Here is a 21,149-nt window from a genome sequence, read left to right as displayed (position 1 = left end):
ATGAGAATCAGCAGGTGGGCCAATGTGAGGAGAGGGTAATATGCTTCTCTCTTTCACATATTTGATTAGATTTTCAGGGAAGTCATTTGGAAGGAAAAGGAGGACAAGTGCCTGGTGTGCCTCAGCTGCACAAGCTAAGGAGCACCAGGGCCATGCGTACCAGGTCCCGTGTAGAAGGGGCTGTTGCTTCCCTCCGTTCCTGGTCATGTGCCAGAATCAGAACCATGGGATTGTAGAAATGCTTATGAAAGGTAAAATCATGACTGTGACGAGTCATGGTATAGAACATTGAAGTCAGGATGGCGTCTGAGTTTGGCTTGCGGGCTCTCTGAAGTTCAGGTGTGCATCGTATGAACCTCTGCCTCCTAGCATTAAGGGCTGTACAAAGTGCTCAACATTTGAACAAGTGTAGGGTGATTCATCATGCCCTGGATGGTCCTTGAAGGACCAATGTTTCCATAGCAGTTTCAGTGTAAAAGAGAAAAAGAAAATTCTCAGTGCTTAGAGTTTATTGTATTCTACTTACCTGTTATTTTAAAACAGGCTCAAAGCAGGCACATATAAATGCCTAAGTGTCTAATAGTTGGGCAATTTAGGTAAACTGCTGAAATTTCAATTTGATGAAATTATTGAATGTACTCCCTACTCCTTTCTTCTTTCCCATCAAAGAGACCTCCTGCTGGTACTCTTGTAACTGACTTGCCTTTAAAAGAAAATTAATTCCCCTAGATTGTCCTCCTTCTACACTACCTCAACCTACTATGACACCCGGGTGCCCCTACATTTTTTTTTCTTTTTTTTGGGGGGGCCCATTTTCCTTTCTCCTATGCTTCCTGTTTTAATTGGTGATGCTAATGCTGTTTTAGGGCATTTTGCAATGGGTAATGTTTCATTTGATTACTGGTTTATGTCACTCCCTGCTTCTCATTCCATCCGCATATCCACACACAAATGCCTCTAGTAGAAAGTTGCTGGGAAAATTTGTTCATGCTCCCTCCAGGGAATTAAACCAATTTGCTTTAGTTCAGGCTGGTTGCATTTTTATGCATAAAATAAGGAGAAAAAACAGCAAGAGGAGAGAGAGAGAGAAAGAGAGAGAAAGAGGGTAAGTGATCTTAAAAATTAAAGCTAGATTTGTGATCAATTTTCATATACTATCTTGGCACCGAAACTGCCGAAATCATATTTGCAAATAAGCTTTCTCAGCATTGAAACTTTTTTTGCAGCACTTGTGCTTATACCATTTTTGTTGACTTTTCTCCGCCGACCTTGGAAGTGGGTCAGTCAGCCAGCGCTCTTCCAATGCGCTCTAAGCTTTTCAGAAGGAAGCCTGCCATTTTGATAAGTGTGAGTTGTTCTGGATTGATTTCCTTTGGCAGGGTCATTTATGCTATGGTGGGGATAATTTTCTGCTTTATTGACACATCAAAACCAAAAGAAAGTGAACACTGAGCTGAGGAAACTAATTAACAGAAACTACCTGATTAATATTCGTGCTTACTATGTTGCATATAGGGCAGAATTAAAAATATGGACTAGGGCCAACTAGCCCAGGAATAAGGCTTTTCAGCAAGAGTAGGAGCATGTAAACCAGAGGGGGTAATAGAGACAGAGTCCTACCAGACAGTCTCATCCTCAGGGGCTCTTATCATTTTCCCTCACCTGTTGAGTTTGGTGGTATACACACACACACACACACACACACACACACACACACACACACTCACCTATGCATATAAACAAGTGTGCATATATCAACATTATTGTTATGTCTTGGACTTGATTAAACTAAATAATGTTGAGCCAAATGTGCTGGCACACACGTGTAACCCTGGCACTTGGGAGGCTGAGACAGGAGAATTGCAAGTTCACAGCCAGCCTCAGCAACTTATGAGGCCCTCCAGAACTCAGTGAGACCTTGTTTCAAAATAGTAGAATAGGGCTGGGGTCTAGCTCAATCCCCAGTATGCCCCTGGGTTCAATCCCTAGTACAAAAATAATTAAATAATTTTGTAATTATAGACTACATTATGTACCCCATACCTGTTTCATTTCCAGTGGCTTCCCCAATTTTGAAGTTTGATGATTCAATCATTGTTATAACAAAACTACCCAGTTTTTATAACAACCTAAATTCGAGATGGGCAATACGTAAGTTGCCTTTTCTGGGCTAGATCTGGCTCACTGTCCCCTCTAACCCACCTTGTACAACCTTAGACTCTCTTATTCTGTGTACCTCAGGTCCTAGGACAGGGCTTTTTTATTTTTATGGTACTGGGGTTCCTAAAAGCCCTTCTACTTCCAGGCTACACTCCCAGACCTATTTTATATTTTTATTTGGAAACACGGTCTGTTAAGCCAGCGAGGCTGGCTTCGAACCTGCGCGATCCTCCTGTCTCTGCCTCCCAAGCGCTGGGATTACAAGCCTGCACCACCATGCCTGGCAGGACAGGGCTTTTAATTTTGTCCCTGCTATGTGTCTGTTCTGACCCATTCTGGAAATTAAAGGCCCACCCTGTAATCACCTGCAGCTCACGGTCAGGCTTTATCCATGTTCCATGTATGCTTGGATGCTCCTTGACCCTCCTTCCCCACCATACTACCTGATTTTGTGCACTTCCTTTGTGGCTCCTGGTACCACTTGTCCTGAATTAATTCCGTTCTTTCTACTAAAGTAAGGATTACAGTAGCTCATCTTAAAAACTCTAGTACTAAATCTAAACCCGAATCCAGATTGAACTCTCCAGATCCTGAGAATATATATATATATTTTTTTGTGGTACTAGGGATGGAGCCCAGGATCCGTCTACCTCCAGGTTATACCCCCAGCCTATTTTGTATTTTATTTAGAAGTGGTCTCACTAAGTTGCTGAGAGCCTCACTAAGTAGCTGAGGCTGGCTTTGAACCTGTGCGATCCTCCTGTCTCAGCCTTCCAAGCGCTGGGATTACAAGTGTGCACCACCACGCCTGGCTCTGAGAACATTTTTCTTTGCTTCTTTTGCCCTTTTTTCAGTTACTACTTCCACTCTGGTGGAACCATAAACTGTGCACACAAAGGTTATACGTAAACACCTATAAAAGGAAAAGCTAAAACGATCAACAACACATACCATGCAAGATTCATTCAAAATGAGCTCATAAGACTGTAATCTCTGAAGGCAGAAGAGTAGAATTTAGCCCATTTTTATATGCGTTTCAACGTTCAGTTTGTCTACTTAAAAATTAAATTATTCCCGAATGCCCAAGGATGGAGCTGTGTGCACCCTCGGGCTCATGTTCCCTCCATTCTGCAGGCCCAGAGTTGGGAGAGAGCGTGGCCCAGTGCTGAGAGCTTAGGCTCCACAGCCAAGCCACGTGACCCTAATCTTGGCTCTGCCACCTATATAGTCTTTAACTTTATGCTTCAGTTGCTGCTGGGTGAAATTGAGAGACAATAATATCTGCCACTTAGCATTGCCATGAAGATTAAGCAAGTACATTCATGTATATCATTTAGGAGATGGTGCCGGGTAAGCCCTCCATTATGCATTCAGAGACCTGGATGTCTGCATCCCATGGTCTTTCTTCCATACTCCCTTTCTCTTCTTTACCCCCTTCATTCTCTCTTTCTCCCTCATTTTCTTTTTAGTGATAGGGATGGAACCCAGGGGCATTCTACCTCTGAGCTATACCTCCAGCCCAATTTATTATTCTTTATTTTGAAACAGGGTCTCACTGAATTGCAGAGGGTCTTACTAAGTAGCTGAGGTTGGCCATGAACTCGGATCCCCCTGTCTCAGTCTCTCAAGTACTGGCATTACACGTGTGCATCACCACAGCCAGCTTTTCATTCTCTTTTGACCACTGCTCTAGGCCCTGAGAGTGTGAAGATAACTAAGACTCAGATTTTGGCTAAAACAAACTGGCAATCAAAGCAGGTTAGTGTTGCTTACAGAGAAGTAAAGATAAAACAAACAACAAGCAGACAAAACAAAGGCAGCAAGCATCTTTGATGTATTCTGTATTTGGGTTCTTTGTGTTTTTACATATTGAAATGTAACAAATCAAGAGAGTGGACTTTTGTTTTTGTGATTGCCCATTTTTTATAGTACTATAAGGAATGGGATTATTTATTTATTTATTTATTTATTTATTTATTTTGGTGGTATTTATTTATTTTGGTGGAATGGGATTATTTATTTATTTATTTATTTATTTTGGTGGTATTGGGGTTCCTGGAAACCCTTCTACCTCTGGGCTATACTCCCAGACCTATTTTATATTTTAATTTGGAAACAGGGTCCCTTAAGCCAGCAAGGCTGGCTTCGAACCTCCACGATCCTCCTGTCTCCGGCTCCCAAGCGCTGAGATTACAAGTGTGCACCACCACGCCTGGCAGTATGGGATTATTTGGAATCTCTATTCTACCACTTATTGCTCTATGGCTTTGGTCAAGTTGTTTAATCTCTTCCAGCCTTAATTTCCTCACCTATAACATGGAGATAATATTATATACTTTAAACCATTATTATTAGGGTTAGCAAAAATGTTCAATTAGTGTATATATTATGCCAGGCATGGTGGTACACATTTGTAATCCCAGCATTTGAGAGGTTAAGAAAGGAGGATTGCGGTTCACAGACAGCCTCAGCTACTTAAGTGATGCCCTTTGCAACTCAGTGAGACGCTGTTTCAAAATAAAGAATAAAAAAAATAGGGCTGGGGGTGTAGCTCAAGTTAAAATGCCCTGGGTTCTATCCCTAGTACTGCAAAAGAAAAAAATGTATATATAATAATTGACATACAGTATGTAGATAATAAAGGCAGCTACAGGTATGGCAGGAACTTTTCCTTTATTTGTCAGCCTATGGAGATAAAAACCAAATGGCTTACATTAAGAAATAAGGAAGCTGAGCATCATAGCCCATGCCTATAATCCTAGTACTTGAGAGACTGAGACTGGAAGATCCCAGGCTCAAGGTCAGCCTCAGCAACTTATAGAGATTGTTTCAAAATAAAAAATAAAATAGGGTTGGGAGTGTAGCTTGGAGCAAGAATGCCTCTGGCTTCAACCTCAAGTACCAAAAAAAGAAAAAAACAAAAAAGAAGAAACAAAAAAAGGTGTTTTGTGACATTAATTTCTGACTTAAAATATACTTTTATATATCATGGAAAAGTAAATATGATGTAGAGACAGTTTACCATATTCCTTACAACAAGTTAAAGTCCTTTTATTTTCTTTATATGCTTAGATTAAATGAAGAGATTCTATATTTGCTTTTAGCCAATAGTAGGTTATATTTAGAGGAAAAGCATACGAGAAAACCTGCAAAGTTTACGCATAGGGTGCTGACCTCATTGAGATTGAAAGGCTGCACTTTGAGCAGGGGCACTTTTAAAGTTAATTATTCGTTGGAACTGTGGTTGACTAGAGCAGCCCATTGTTTCAGGAAATGGAGTGCTGACCCCTTGGAGCCAGGTCCAGAGCAGCGAAGTCTTTAACGGGTCTTGGTTTTGTGTTTCAGCAGCAACTTAGCCTGGCCCAGCTCTGCCCTGGTGGACTTCTTGTCAAAGGCACTTTTTAAATATACTTTTACTAGTGCATTGTAATTATGCATCATAGTGAGATTCAAAATAAAGTCAATTATACATCCACCTACACACACACCTCTTGGCATATCAGCCACTGTCTTCAACCCTGCTTTCTCCTCCTCCCTCCCTGTACAGGTTAGTGATACCTTCTCATATGGACAGGACATTATTTGAACTGTTCCCTTTCCCAAGCCTGCTTTCCCCCCTATTTCTCTAGCTTCCACAAATGAGAGAAAACATGAGACCCTCGACTTTCTGAGACTGGCTGACCTTACTTAGCATACCATTCTTTAGTTTTCATTTTCTTGCAAATGACATAACTTTGCTCTTTTTTATGAATATGTAAGATTCCATTGTGAGTATATGCCACATTTTTTCATCCATTCTCCCAGTGACACATATCTATGAAGCTACTGTTTAGAAGTCTTCAGGAAGACTAGCCTTGGTTAGGCTAGTCATTTTCAAACTGGCAGTCTCCACGGCTCCTACAACACATCCCAGAATCCAAGTGTCAAGCCCAACTTCATTGGCAGGGCACTCGTTCAGACTGGGGGCCCTGCACATTCCTGCCATGCGTCTTCACTCATTTCCTCCTGCTCTTTAAATCCTGTACGTTGTTCAGACCTTCTTTGGCATTCTACAGCAGTCACGGTCTCTTACATAGTTGCTGACTATTCTGTAAAAGGATTTATTGCTTCAAGTGATATTCCTGTCTCTTCTCTTCTGTTTATGCAACAAATACTTGTCGAGCCTCTTCTGTGCACCAGGTCTTTTTCTGAGCACCAGGGCCACGGAGAGAACAGACAACTTCCCTGTGGTTAAGGAACTTGCTTCTGTAGTGGGAGAAGTATGTCCCTAAATGAGTGAACAAGGGCATTTCAGATAGCTAGCATTTTGTGAATTATCATTATCAGTTCTATAAAGACAGTTTAAAAGGGATATGATGGGAAGTAACTGACTATTGAGGCAGGGACACGTCTTATACTTGTAAATTTCACACAGTCCTCTGTACATGTAGGCATTCTGGAATACTTTTTTTTCTTTATATGGTAGCACCGGGGATTGAACTAACAGGCATTCTACCTCTGAGCTACACTCCCAGCCCAATTTTATTTTATTATTTTGAAACAGGGTCTTATCAAGTTGCTCAGGTTGTCCTTGAAGTTACGATCATCCTGTCTTAGTCTCTCAGGTACTGGGGTTACAAGTCTTCACCACCATGCCTGACCGGAACACTTTTTGATTGGGAAAAAAAATGTGTCGTGCGATTGCATGGGGAAGAAAGGACAGGAATGTATGGGCATGTCTAGGCTTTGCTTACAGGTGGCCTGTCTTCTACTTAGCTCCTATTATTTACTCCTTGTCAGCAATTCCTGGCTAGGTGTGGCCTCAGGAAAAGTACAAAATTTCTCTTTTCCCCCACACCCTTTTTCTTCTCTATGTTTCTGATCTTTAGAATAGTTAGATGCTGGCAGGATGACTTTTAAAATCAACTGTAGTTGGAACTTGGGTAGCATCCAAGAAGTGTTTTATGCCATGTGGAAGGGAGGATTGCCTTCGTAGAGTGTTTTTCTTGAGTAAACGAGACCCAGCAAGGCAGGTTAGCAGTGGCATTCCAAGTGCCTTCTCTCTGGATATTCATGTGCAGGATAAATAGAAAGGAGAAGGAAGGAGCAGCTGGTGATATTTTGCCCGGGACCTCTGCTTTAGCAGTAGATAGGCTGTGTTTGGCATTTGTCTGTGCTGCTTGTAGACCCTTGCTTTCTATGCCAAGAGACAAATAGAACAAAACCATCCCAGACCGGCAGAGAAAGCCTGCCACAAATGCAAGGGAGTGTATCTTCCAGACAGATCCCATTCTTCCTGGCAAATCTGAGCCCCCCAAATATTTCAGCGATGGATTATAGACTAGTAACAAGCCTTCTGGCTGTCTGCCCAGTTTCTAGAATTCTTAGTTATTTTAGCTACACTCTATGACATGTGTCCTTCCTCTCTCTGCCCCTTCCTCCCTTTCCACGCTACCCACAGAGCTAGCAGTGCCTCCCTGTTGGTGTCTAAAATCTGGGCCAGCCATGCTGGCTTAGCCAGGAAATCTGAGAACACTCCCTGTCAAATGCTGTGTTCTCTTGGTGGTCTCTCCTTTGGCTTTCAATTTCCTTAGGCAAACAGATTGGAGAAGTCAGTAGTCATTCAATGAACAGAGGAGAGGGTTACAGGGTGTAGAGGATCACAGGGGCCACTGGGTTGTCAGTGTCTCAGTGGATGAATGGAAGTTGGGAAACTAGGTGTTTGCAAACGATTGGCATGCACTTGGGTTGTAGGTTAGGTGGTGGAGGTGGAGGTGGAGGTGGAGATGCAAGAGCTAGAAGGATTGTTTTTTTTTTTTTTTTTTTTACTTTTATAATAGTCTCACATCATAATGTAGTTCATAGTGATATTGGGACATGCCACAGCACTTGGTGCGCTTTCTCCCTGTTTCTTCCCCATTTTCCTCCTTCCCTCTAGGTGATATTGATATTGAGATTCACACAGGCAGTCTCACATTTGTACATAATGTAAATGGAAGTGTTTCTAGAAGGGATATCTTTAAGAATGTTTCTGGTAGCCAGGAGTCATTGTACATGCCTTATTTGGGAGGCTGACACAATAGGATTGTGGGTTTGAGGCCAGGTCTCTACAACTTAGTGAGATCCTGGGATCAATCCTAGTAAAACACACACACACACACACACACACACACACACACACACACACACACACATGCATACACACGCACGCACGCTTCCTGGTGAGCTGAATATCTACCTTGATTCTCTGACATTTAAACCAATGAAAAGCCAGCCTGCTTGTAAAAATCTCTCTCTGTGTGGACCTGCCAAAGCTTTTATCAGTGAAGAACTCATTTCTCTGTCTCTACAGAAGACACTGACACTGATAAAAATTCAAATCATTCAACTGTACCCCAAGCATGGTTAATAAATTAACTAGCTATTTACCTAGCATGTGCCTTAGGGAGAAGGATATGGTCCTTGTCCTTAGTAATTTTCCTCCTATATACCAAATGAATTCATGTTTATTCCAAAAGAGACTTTGGTAAAAGCGATAACATATAAGGTAAAATAAAAAAGTCAGCAAAAATCGCTAACTCAAACTCTTCTATATTACTTCTGTTAGTATTTTGCTGTGGTCCTCCTAATTTAGGAATGTCTCTACATGTCTATAAACATGCACCCATTAATTTTTCCAAAGTGAAGTCCCACTCTAGTTCCAGTGCCTGCTTTCATCGTGTTAGTTCTTATCCTTCTACATCTGATTTTAAAGCTGTTGTACAACTTTTCATTTCTGGCAAAGCATCCATTTAACCAGTCTTTTGTTGTTTGATATCTATTCTTAATTTAGCATAAATAACTACGATGGAAACATTTCAGTAGAAATTGTGGTAGACAGTTTTAGTAAATTTTTAGATAAGCGATTGATAGGTTCCAGCATATATCTATACATTTTGAAGCTTTTTGCTTTGTACTAACATGTTGCTCTCTTTTTTTTTAAGTCTTATTAATTTGCACTCACAGAAATGTGTGAGCGCCTTCTTGTTACCACGCTTGTCAACACTAGGTACAGCAGTTCTTAAATTTGTCAGTGTGATTCATGCAAAAGAGAACTTGTTTGATAGTTTCTTCTTCTTCTACTTATTTTTGGGATTCACATGAAGCAGGTTGAATCAGTCATACTCGCCAGTTCCTGGTCATTCTCATCACTGGACTAGGCCAGGCTGTTCTTTTTCTTTTCTATCTGTTCCTCTGCTTATCTATTCCTCTTTTTCTTATACTCCATTCTTAGTTCCTTCCCAGTCCCCACCTGAGTACTTGTTGTAATGCACTTTAGTGTGTATATATATTTTTTGGTGTGCGAGTGTTCTGTTCGGTATTCCTGCAAATATTAGTAAATGCTGCTAGGTGGATATTTCAGTCCATCCGTTTTTCCTCACTAAGCACCGTGTCTGTGGTACATACACACTGCTGTGTGTAGCTGATCCATTGTTTCTAGTTACTACTCATCTCTTAGGTAGCTCTGCCTAAGATATTGATAACAGCAATATCTCTGGCTGTTTGTGAACTGTAGATTTTTTTCATGTTTGTATTTGCTTCAGTTGTGAACCCTGTCAAGTACTTAGTGGGTTTTCAGACTACATGTAGACTGGGCCTTCTCCTTTCAGGACAAAGGCTGTTGGCAGAGGGAGGCAAGAGGGAGGTAGGACCCTGGTCTGGGAGGGGATGGAAGATTGAAGCCAAAGGATTACAAATGGTCATTTTACAGATCACTCCTGAACTTCTCCTTTTAAATGTGTGGCATTTGTACTTCTTAGGTAACCAGCCTTCTCACAGGGCTGTGGACTGTGTGAGTAGGGGCTCGGGAGGTGAGGGAGTGGGGAGTAGTCTTCCAGGCATCTGCATCTCACCGAGCTATTTCAAGTCACTTCCCAAAGGACTTCTATTGTAGAGTAGAGGTTGAAAGAAAGAGCTTGGAGTGAGGCCTCAGGGAAAGGCCAGGTCCTCTTTGTGTAGCTGTTGGAATGATCCTCAAAGGTTCCAGTTCTCCCCTTTATAAATGAATCTGCCTTCCCTGGAGTCTTTACTACCCTCTGGTTCATATGGCAGGACCACTTGCCTTATTTATTTTTTATCTATGTATTTATTTTCATAATACTGAGAACTGAACACTGGGATGCTTTACTTCTGAGCTATGGTCCCATCCCTTTAATTCTTTTTAAATTTTGAAACAGAGTCTCATGAAGTTCCTGTTTCCCACCTTCAAATCTGTGGTTCTTCTGTCTCAGCCTCCAAAGTGCTGGGATTACAGGCAAGCACAACCATGCCTGGACACCTGCTCCCTTGAAAGCATCTTTGCTTTGGATACTAGTTGAGGCAAGATGTGCTACGCCTCTCTTAAACTGCTCATAGCAACGCATACGATGGCCTTTGCTTTTTCAAGTGCATCATTTCACCCTGTCCTCATGAATTAGGTACAACAAATATTATATCTACTTTACAGGGTAGAAAACCAGGAAACAGTAAAGTTGAGTTTAAGATAGAAAAAAAATCATCCAGTATGGGCGTCTTATTGAAAATTTACCCATGGTTTCCTAATAGTAAGGTGGGCCTTGGCAAGTGCTTCCTGGTCATGTGTGGCATGAGAGTGAAAGCTAGCCTTTGTCTCAGAATGTACAACAAACAGAATGACGTGTGGCTTTGGCTTGCTGCTACGGCATTGTGAGTCCAGGCGCCTGGGCAATGGGGCCTCAGTGGTGAATCTGAGGGGACCGACAGATCCAGTGCTAATTCCCAGATGCCTCTTTCCAGGAGCCCCTGGAAGAGGTGACTGAAGCCCTTTTTCTATCCTGAAGGGACAGTTTGATCTGAAGACCCAGCTTGTGGGTATCTGATCCCCTGCCTGCTATCTGGAAAGACTTTCTGGAAAATAAGTTGCTATGGGTAATGGTTTCCTGAAAAGGGGCTGCATTTTATTTTTAGGGAAATACAGTTTAAAAAAAAAAAACTTTAAAGCAATTTTCTATTTCTAAATTATCAAGTACGGAAGAAGTTTATTATTTTCAGAGTAAGGTTTCAATATAGAGATGACAAAAGAAAAGCAATGTGTTGCTTTTTATTTTTGAAGTAAATTGCTTGACAAGCCAACACATGTCTTGTTATGCTCCAGAAAAGTCGGGGGCCTTCCCAAATAAATTATCTACTGCGTGCGAGATAGGAGGATGGCTTTCCATTATTCACCCTTTAAAAAATTTATGGCCGCAATTTTCACACTACACAATTCAAACCCCCGAGTGATCTGAAATGTATTACTAAGAGAAATTATGGTGAAAAGTCAGGAAGTGACCTTTCACTTTTCATAATAGCCCAAAATGGAATAAAAGCCACATGTAAAATAAGCCTGCAAGAAGAGATAATCTGCAGCAGCATATGTTCAGTATTAGAAATTAAAAATCGGTTGCAAAACACAGAGGGAGTGTGTTGTCCTAAGAAATGACAGTTCAGCACAGTCTGCCATCGTGCCTGACCTTGGAACTGGCCTTTTGTCCTATACGAAGAAAAGAGAAGTGCCAGTCTAAATAGATGCACCATGAGTATTCATCTTCAGAAGCAGATCTGGACTTCTGAAGCATATCATCTACTGAAGCAGATCAGCATTTGTAGAGTAAATTTTATAACAAATTTATGTACTTTAAGTTATTATATATACATACATACATACACACATATTTACGTCTGTGTGTATATGTATATATTTTGATACTAGGGGTTGAACCCAGGGGCATTGTACTTCTGAGCTATACCTCCAGCTCAATTTTTTATTTGAAACAGGGACTCACTAAGTTGCTACAGTTGGCTCTGAATCTGTGATTCTCCTGTCTCAGTGTCCCAAGTACTAGAATTACAGGCCTGCCCCACCACGCCCAGCAAGTTATTCTATCTTAAGACTATGATACTGTGGTTCATTGTTTCCACTAGAAGGAAATGAATAGGTTGAATTTTCATAACAAATTTTAAAATTCTGCTATGCATTCATTCAGCATACATTTAATGAGTACTGGATGTGTAATAGGCATCAATCTGGACACTGAGGGCTTAAGAGGACTAAAATGTGGTCCTCGGTTGAGAAGTTACTCTGCCAACGAAAGGGGATTGGTTTGTGATGGAGCGGCAGGATATATACTGTAAGAGAGGCATGTATGACGTGCTTCAGGAACACAGAGAAGAGTAACTAACTTTCTTTAGACAGCTTCAGCAGAGCATTATCAAGGCAGTGGCAACTTAGGAGGCCTCTGAAGTGCAAGTGAGGTTCCAAAGGCTAAGGAAAGACATGGAGTTGCAGTGCCTAAGAACAGGCAATTGCATGTGCAGGACCCTGTCCAATGGCATGTGTACGTGTGTGTGTGGTGGCGGTGGTGGGGGACAGGCTGAGAAGTTCAGTAGGTATCAGTTTTTGAGAGTACATAGGTTTACAGGGCAATGCTCCTCATAATTTGGTCCCTGGTCTGATTCTTAACACCATGGGAGATATTGAAAATGTTTCACAAGAAGTATTTGACACAGATTCAGATGGGGCGTGATATGGACCAGAGTTCCTCAGGAGGAAGCCAGCATATTAGGGAAAGGGACTTACTAGTCAGTTTTGAGGTATTTTATTGTTTTAATAATTAATAGGGCTGAGTGTACAGCCGTTGAGCCAGTCATTGAAGAGAACGCTAGGGAGCTCTGCTTTCATTTCTTGTCTAACTCTGTAACTCCTGGACAAAGATAACTTCAACCCCTAAAAATGTCTTGAGCTAATTACCCTGTCTTCTTCCTACTGACAGAATGAACTCTCTAAAAAAGGAAAGGTGTCATCATTCCAACACCCTGATTGAAACTCTTTCATAGGTGGCGGCTTTCGGTTCTTACTTGGACTAATTGGCCTTAGAGGTTTGGCCTCGGCTGCCTTTTTAGTTTCCCTCCCTAGTGGAGCATGTCAAGTGTTCTGTCTCAGGCCTCAGGAGACATGCTTACCTGTGGCTAGGTGGGCCGGTCTTGTGGGCCAGTGCAGAGTCTAGCATATAGTAGCTGCTCCTGTTGAAGGTTGATCGGCCTGAGACCTGGCTAAAAATGAGATGAGGCATGGTGTTTGGTTGGTTGGTTGCTTGGCAGTGGCTTTGGATCAACTCTGAAGTGTGTGAGGCAAAGGTCTGTCCAGGGACAGACGCTTCAGATGATGGCTACAGTCAGTGATCAGGTTGGCTGAATAAATGCTGACCATATTCCATTTGTGTTGAGGGTGGAATTTTTTACTGAGGTACCTCCATCCACATCTTTATAATCAGGAGTGTCAGCAGTTTATCTGAAACTTGAAAAGTATTCCTGTATAAACTATCTAAGATGCAAATAAGGAGTTAATGAAGTTAACATCAAGAGATGTTTATAAAGTACCAAGCGGTGTGCTTGGCTCAGTGTTAAGAGAATAGAAACAAGCCAGGCGTGGTGGCGCACGCTTGTAATCCCAGCATTTGGGAGGCTGAGACGGGAGGATTGCAGTTTGCGGACAGCCTCAGCTACTTAGTGAGGCCCTCTGCAACTTAGTGAGACCTTGTTTCAAAATAAAGAATAAAAAATTAGGGCATGGGGTGTAGCTCAGAGGTCTAATGCCCCTGGGTTCCACCCCCAGACCCACAAAAAAAAAAAAAAAGAAAAAAAGAAGAGAATAGAAACAGGCTCTGCCCTTGTGAATCTTACAGTTTCTTGATATAACCAGATAATAAATTAGGAAACTTTCTCCTTTTCTCCTTCCTAACCTAGGAGTCCAAATCTTCATCATCTCTCACTCAGACAATCCGGCAGACTTCACATTGTCTGCCTGCTGACATACACTTCTTAAAACCCTCACTCCATGGCAGCCAGAGAGAGCTTTGAAAAATCTAAATCAGACCTTGTATTGATCTTGCATGAACTCATTCATGACTTCACATCGTAATTGGGATAAAAACCTTAGTTCATTTCCATCCTCTCCAAGGTCAACTTCGATCACCCCCCCACACACACACTCCCGGCCAGGCTCCAGCCACGAATTGTGCCACTGTGCCCCACAGTGCCCCAGCAGCCGCCACCTTCTGTTCCCTGAACACACACTCAGGCCCTGTCCTTTCCCCAGAACACTGCCTGTGCTGTTCTCTGACTCTCTCTGTGGCTGTTCACTTCTCATCCTTTCAGATCTGTCTAAAGTGGGTCCCACCTCCCCCACCACTGTTACTCTTTATCTCAGAGACTCCCTAGCACTCAACACAATTTTTAATTATCTTAAATTTTCTGAGGAGAAGATTTGTCTGAAATGAACACTTTCTTGTGCAATTTAAAACTGAGGATTGGATCTTGAAATTTGAAATGTAGGTATTCCATCTTCTACCTCCAAAGGGATGTCTAATTAGATTGCTAAGGTATGATTACCAAGTCACTTGCAAGCAGCACACACACTCATTCCCTCTACGGTTTTGATCGGAATCAGTTCCTCTGTGAAAGGAGTTGTGCTCCATTGTGAGGTGAATGTTTGAAAATTAGGATGTATTAGCCAGGCATGGTGGTACACACCTGTAATGCCAGTATTTGGGAAGCTGAGACAAGAGGATTACAAGTTTGAGGCCAGTCTCAGCAGCTTATCAAGCTCTTGACAACATAGTGAGACCCTGTTTCAATATAAAAAATAACAGAGGTAGGGGTATAGCTAAGAGGTAGAATGTTTATGGGCCAGGCCAGCCTCAACAACTTAGTGAAACCCTCAGCCACTTAGCAAGACCCTATTTGAAAATTAAGTAAAAAGGAGCTGGGGATGGGGCTTGGAGGTAGAATGCCTCTGGATTTAATCTCATGTACAAAAAGAAAAAGGAAAGAAAAAGAAGAAAGAAAATTTCAATCACTTGGGCTAGGCCTCTCTTTGCAGAAGTGCTAAGGTGAAGAGCAAGTGTGAACAGTAAAAAAATAAAAATAAAAATGAATCAGGTACTGAAAGAGAAAAAATTTGGAATCTTAAGGTAACAGTTTTGGTCTAGGAGCAAACTACAGTTAGTACCTGGAGGTATAAGGGGAAATTGAACTTCAGGAGTCTTTTTAGATACTTGTATAGGGTAGACATTGTAGGTATGAAGGGAAGTGGAGGCCAGAGTTGTGAAAAAACAGAGAAAAGGGGACTCAAGGGAAATGGAAAAATGGAGAGAGGGGTGGGGAGAGAGAGAGAGAGAGAGAGAGAGGAAGAGAGGAGAGGAGAGGAGAGGAGAGGAGAGGAGAGGAGAGGAGAGGAGAGGAGAGGAGAGGAGAGGGGAGGAGGTGGTTGTTCTGTTGTTGATACTTTGTGGTATTCATACAAAAAGATAGGGGATGGAAGACCATCTGATTTCATGAGAAAATCCATCTTTGCCTGGGAAATTATGATATCCTTCCCTGCAACTCCTTTAACTCCAAAGCCACCCATTCCAAATCTCTTAGTAAGCATTTACTGAAGTTGTACTTACTTACTTTCGTCTTTTCCCCTTGGGAGTGTGCAGTTCTTCTTGAGGCGTCACAGGTGCTTAGCAGTTTAGGGACCAGAGAGCCCACCAAATCATCCTTGGAAATTCTAAGACCCGTAGGAGAAGAGAGCCGAGTGGTCCTTTCCACTCTGGGCTGTTTACTGACTGATGTTGCTGTTCATCTGCAGTCTGCCACGAGTCCTGTGCCAGCTGCTGGGGCCCCACGGAGAAGCACTGCCTGGCCTGCAGAGACCCCCTGCAAGTGCTGAGAGAGGGTGGCTGTGAGAGCAGCTGCGGCGACGGCTTCTACAACAGGCAGGGCACCTGTGCTGGTAAGTGCGGACTGGGATCCCAGCAAACCTTTCCCTTTTCTTTCCTTTCCTTTTCTTCTCCTTCCTTCCTTCCTTCCTTCCTTCCTTCCTTCCTTCCTTCCTTCCTTCTTTTCTTTCTTTTCTTTTTTTTTTTTTGTTGCAGTACTAGGGATGGAACCCAGGGGCATTTTACCTTTGGGCTACACCACCAGCCCTATTTTTTTATTTTTTATTTTGAAACACAGTCTCACTGAGTTGCAAAGGGCCTCACTAAGTAGCTGAGGCTGTCCTTGAACCATGATCCTCCTGTCTCAGCCTCCCGAATGCTGGGATTACAAGCGTGCGCCACCATGCCTGGCCACCTTTTTCTCTTCTAGCATCACTTGTGCTCAAATCGTAGCACTGACAGCCAGCATTGCTTTGCTCAGTGACTATGTGGATGACTGCCAGTGCCGATGTTGATTTTCCCTTGGTAGTTTATGAAGCCACTCAATGGGGCTGGCCAGTGAGGTCCCTGTCATTGGCCTAAGAGCTCAGGGTGCCCAATGCAGCCTCATTCAGCAGGTGGAGACAGCACAGCCCAGGCTGCCTGCTCAGACTGCAGCTGTATGGAGAGGGACCAGGCTCCCACTCAGGTCTTCCTGTCCCCAAATCCCAAATACTCCATGAATGCCAGACTGTCTTCCAAATACCCATGGTGACAGAGACTCAGGCTCCCCAAGAGCAGGCTCACCTCTGCTGTTGGTGCTCCAGTCATCGTCATTCTATGTCTGACATGCTCGCCATCTTGCTAAGAGTCAACCCAATGAGTGTTTTCTCGTGGCAGCACAGCTTGAGCAAGTTACACAATCTCTCCATATCAGTTTTTCCACTTGTGGCTATGGATGGTGACGGTTCCTGAGCCACTTCTGTCCACTGTCTGCCGCATGCTGATGGAACAAGGCCTCGTGCTCCTCTGCCCTTCCCTCTCTTCCTTCCCACTTTCCAGTCCCGCCTTCCTTGTCTCCCTGCCAGTCCTCCGAAGGGTCGGCTGCCCTTGTGCTGCGGCCACAGGGAGCATCCTGACAGTCAACGAAGGTCTGAGTTGAGTTTACCGTGTGATGGTCAGACCTTTAGAAAGGCCATGTGATTTTTATTTTTATTTATTTTATTACGGAGTTCGCTAAATCAGTGAAAATTGTGCAGCCCATAAAACCTTCTGAAGTTGTCGTCCTCGTTTTGGTCCCTGAGCAGGGCAACAGCAAAAATGAAATGATCCTTGAGATTCGCGGGATCCATTTGTCTTAGGGAGGAGAGAGAGCCCTCCGCAGCTGCTCGCTGAGAGCTGTGCAGAGATCCATCAGCTTTGCTGGTGTGAAAAACCTCAGTTGGTGTAGATGAGTCACAGGTGGCTTTGTGCGGATTCAGGAAAGATGTGAGAAAGAACGGCCAGGCTGCCAGCCACTTCAATGTGTTCATCTTTTATCTGCCAGCATCACTTTCCTGCTCAATTAAGCCAGATGTATTCTCTAAAGGTCGACAGATGTCAAATTTGCACTAATCCAAAGGCCTAAAGGCGTTTACCCTTTAAGTCCCCAAGGAGGCTGGTTGCTGTCAGTGACAGGAGCAGAGACGCTGACCTGCTACCCAGACTTGCCTGTGTTATCAGGACTGAGAAAGTGCTTTCTAAGTTTTGCTGGTGAAAAGATGTGTTTAAAGTGAGATGGTAGGAACAGTGAGCGTTGGGAATCTGCTTGGCCTCAGAAGTTGAGTTTCTGAAGACGGTCAAAGCTTCTCATGGGCTGGAAGAATTAAAAATGAAGACTGGTGAGCAGGTGGCTTAGGGAAAGAGAACATACATCTGAAACAATATGTGCATACGTTTTGGAAAGTGTCAGAAAGAACACTTCCAGATAGGAGAATGGGCCAGAGTTCACATGAATCAGCTGATGCATCCATTTATCAACAAGTAATTACTGAACACAGGCTGTAGGCTTTGCACCATTCCAGATGTGTGTGATGCCTTTGATATTGACTGATGTGCTGCCCTTTAATTAAAGCAAAACAAACCGGAGCCTATGCTCTCCACAAAATTGTTAGCGTTCTCTAAGTTTCTATCAAATAATTTCAGAAACATTCCCATAAAAGTTTTTTTCTGCCGGGCGTGGTGGCTCACGCTTGTAATCCCCATGCTTGGGAGGCGGAGACAGGAGGATTATGCAGGTTCAAAGCCAGCTGTGCTGGCTTAAGAGACCCTGTTTCCAAATTAAAAAGTATAAAAAATAGGTCTGGGAGTGTAGCCTGGAGGTAGAAGGGTTTCCAGGAACCCCAGTACCACCAAAAAAAAAAAAAGTTTCTTTCTTTCTTTCTTTCTTTCTTTCTTTCTTTCTTTCTTTCTTTCTTTCTTTCCTTTCTTTCTTTTCTTTTATTTTCTTTATTTCTTTTTTTTTTTGGTACTGGGGATGGAACTTAGCAGCATTATACCTCTGAGCTATACCCTCAGCCCTATTTTTTTTTTAAATTTTGAAACAGGGTATCACTGAGTTGCAAAGGGCCTAAGTAGCTGAGGCTGTCTGCAAACTGTGATCCTCCTGTCTCAGCCTCCCAAATGCTAGAATTACAAGCATGCACCACCATGCCCGGCTTATAAATGTTTTCTAAAACAACTGTGAAGATGGACATGATAAAAGTATGGTATTTGCATATGTCAATAAAGGACAATGAAGCCCATTATTCTGTATAACTAAAGTGAACTAATAAAAATGGCTGGGCATGGTGGTGCATGCTTGTAATCTCAGTACTTGGGAGGCTGAGACAGGAAGATTGCAGGTTGGAGGCCAGCCTCAGCTACGTAGTGAGGCCCTCTGCAACTTAGTGAGACCTTGTTTCAAAATAAATAATAAAAAATAGGGCTGGGGGTGTAGGCTTATAGGTAGAATGCCCCTGTGTTTAATTCTCAGTACCACACACACAAAATAAGATAAAATAAAATAAAATATAAAAATTAATTAAAAAACAATGAACCAAATCACTGATTGGTATCAGAATATTAATTAAGACATCAGATGTTGAGAACTGTGACTTATTTCCAATTCAGATTAGTGCTATTCAAGATAAAGACAAGCTGGCGTTGGCTTAATAATTTATAGCCAACCACCCCATATCAGTAGAAATCTCAAAGTCAAGTGCTGAGAAAAACCTAGCATAGTTTGTTATAAACAGTAGTATGTCCAGCCCCAAAGAACTTCTAGTAACCACATTCGTTGATGTTCGTTTCTTGGATTTTGCAAATATTAGATATAAAGGGTATGGCAATTAAAAAAAAAAAAGTCCCCTCATTCTTTCAAGTGCTTGTGCTATTATGAAGAGCTTTCTTACTCTGGCTAACATAAAAATTCAAGTTCAAAGGTTTCTGTTAGCTATTCTCTCTCCCCCCCATCACTCCCTTCCGCCCCCCCTCCTCTCCCTCTCCTTTTTCTTCTCTTTGTTTTCTTTCATTCTCATTTCCTTTCCTCACCCAGGCAAGACCATTTTAATTAATTTTTTTGTTTGCATTTCCATAAACTTTCCTAAACTGGCTGTTTTGGTTTGAGTGCATGTACATTTAATATTTTTCATGATATCCTGTTGCAAAGTCCCAGCTTTTCTCACTCAGCACTGTAGTATTAAGATTTGCCTGTGTCTTTTTGCCATCTGGCCCTTCACTTCCAGGGCTGCATAGCACTCCCGCGTGCATTCCCACACGTCACTCATTCAGTTTCCCAGTGATGGACTTCCTCCAATCTATCTGCAAGCCATCACCAGAGAGCACCTGTGACAGCCTCAGATGAGTCCCTGTATGAACTTGCTTGAGAGGTTCCCTGGGAAGTATACCCAGAAGCAGAATCATTAGTTCCTCAACTCTGCGTATTGTTTGTTTGGTGAAGTAGTGGCAGATTGCTCTCCAGAAGAGCTGTGTGATCTGCACAACCAGGGATAAAGGCTGTCTCATCACCAGTCCTGGCCACCATCCTCAAACTGATTTTTTTCTGGTAAAAAAATAGACATTTCATTTAACTTGTTTCTTTCTTATTATTAATATGTTGAGCATATCATTAACTCCTGTTGGATTTTGAGTTCCATCTATTATAAATTACTTTTTAATATGCTTTTTTTCTGTTGTTCTATTGGCTTTGCTGCGTTTTATGGAGTTTCTTATATGTTATAGATATTAATGGTTATTAGTTTCAAATATGCAATTTTTCACATTCTTTTTTAACTTTGAATATAGATAGATGTCTTTTGTTAAGCAGAAATATTTAATTCATCATTTTTTGCTTTAAAATTTTGCTTTTGAATTTTTGTTGGAAAAGATACACTGCTAACATTCACAAATCAATTGTCCTACATTTTTCTTTCAATTTGACAGTTTTATCATAACTCAGGTTGTCAATCCATCTGGAGTTCATTTATATATGTGAGTTTAAGAAAGGATTCAGTTTGATTTTTCTTCATTTCGCTATCCAATATTATATGGTAATTCAGTCTTACCATTTTTGCTTTATTTTATATTGATTAAATTTTCACATGTACATGGATTAGTCTGAGCTGTTCTGTAGCCTGAATTTCTGTTTTTGTACCACTATCACACTATTTTGTTCATCGCCTTGTATTAATGTCTCAATGTCTAATTAGGGAAAAAGTCTCCCTTTTTTATATTCTCTAAGTTTGACTTCGTGGACATTGAAGTATGTTTATCATGTAGGTTTGAGTATATTTATTAGGTTCCTAAGACAATTTAACTACAATTTTATTGATATTGTGTTGCAGTTATAATTAACTTGGAGGAAAAAGACATCTTCCTTATCATCACATTTAGGTTTCCAAGTTATCCCCTAAGTATGCGTTGGATGTGTCTTACAATGTTTGATATATGATGTCAATATCAGTCACTTCTCATTAAGAACAGTTCTGCAATTCTCTTTTTCACTTACATATTTGTCAGTTCTGTTGACATGACTGTGCTGGAATTTGGAATTTCAGGAGCTCCTGTGGGGGCTGGGAGGGAAGAGTGCTTTTCAGATGCATTTTTGTTTCTCCCTTGTGTTCAGGAGCTGAGGGAAGGTTTCCTTTTCCTCTGACACTGCGGCCCTCTGGCTGACATTCTCTTTCCGCACTCCATTCACTTCTAGACAGATGCTGAATTCATCCCCCAGCAGAATGGATGGAACATCTGGCTCTTCACCTTGCATCTTTTCTC

General features: G+C 42.0%; 1 protein-coding gene across 1 annotated transcript in view; it reads left to right on the top strand.

The window, feature by feature from the left end:
• Positions 1–21,149, top strand: part of FRAS1 (Fraser extracellular matrix complex subunit 1) — a gene marked incomplete at its 3' end in the record, with an annotated part of 480,497 nt that overhangs the window by 229,415 nt on the left and 229,933 nt on the right. Inside the window, exon 15 of the mRNA XM_080697854.1 lies at positions 15,809–15,952. Coding sequence (XP_080553980.1) covers positions 15,809–15,952 — 144 coding nt within the window. The remainder of the gene's footprint in view (positions 1–15,808; positions 15,953–21,149) is intronic.

Source organism: Muscardinus avellanarius (assembly GCF_963383645.1).
Source record: "Muscardinus avellanarius genome assembly, chromosome: 6".
Lineage (NCBI taxonomy): Eukaryota > Metazoa > Chordata > Mammalia > Rodentia > Gliridae > Muscardinus > Muscardinus avellanarius.
Note: the sequence above shows the minus strand (reverse complement) of the source record. Positions and strands in the feature narration are given on the sequence as shown.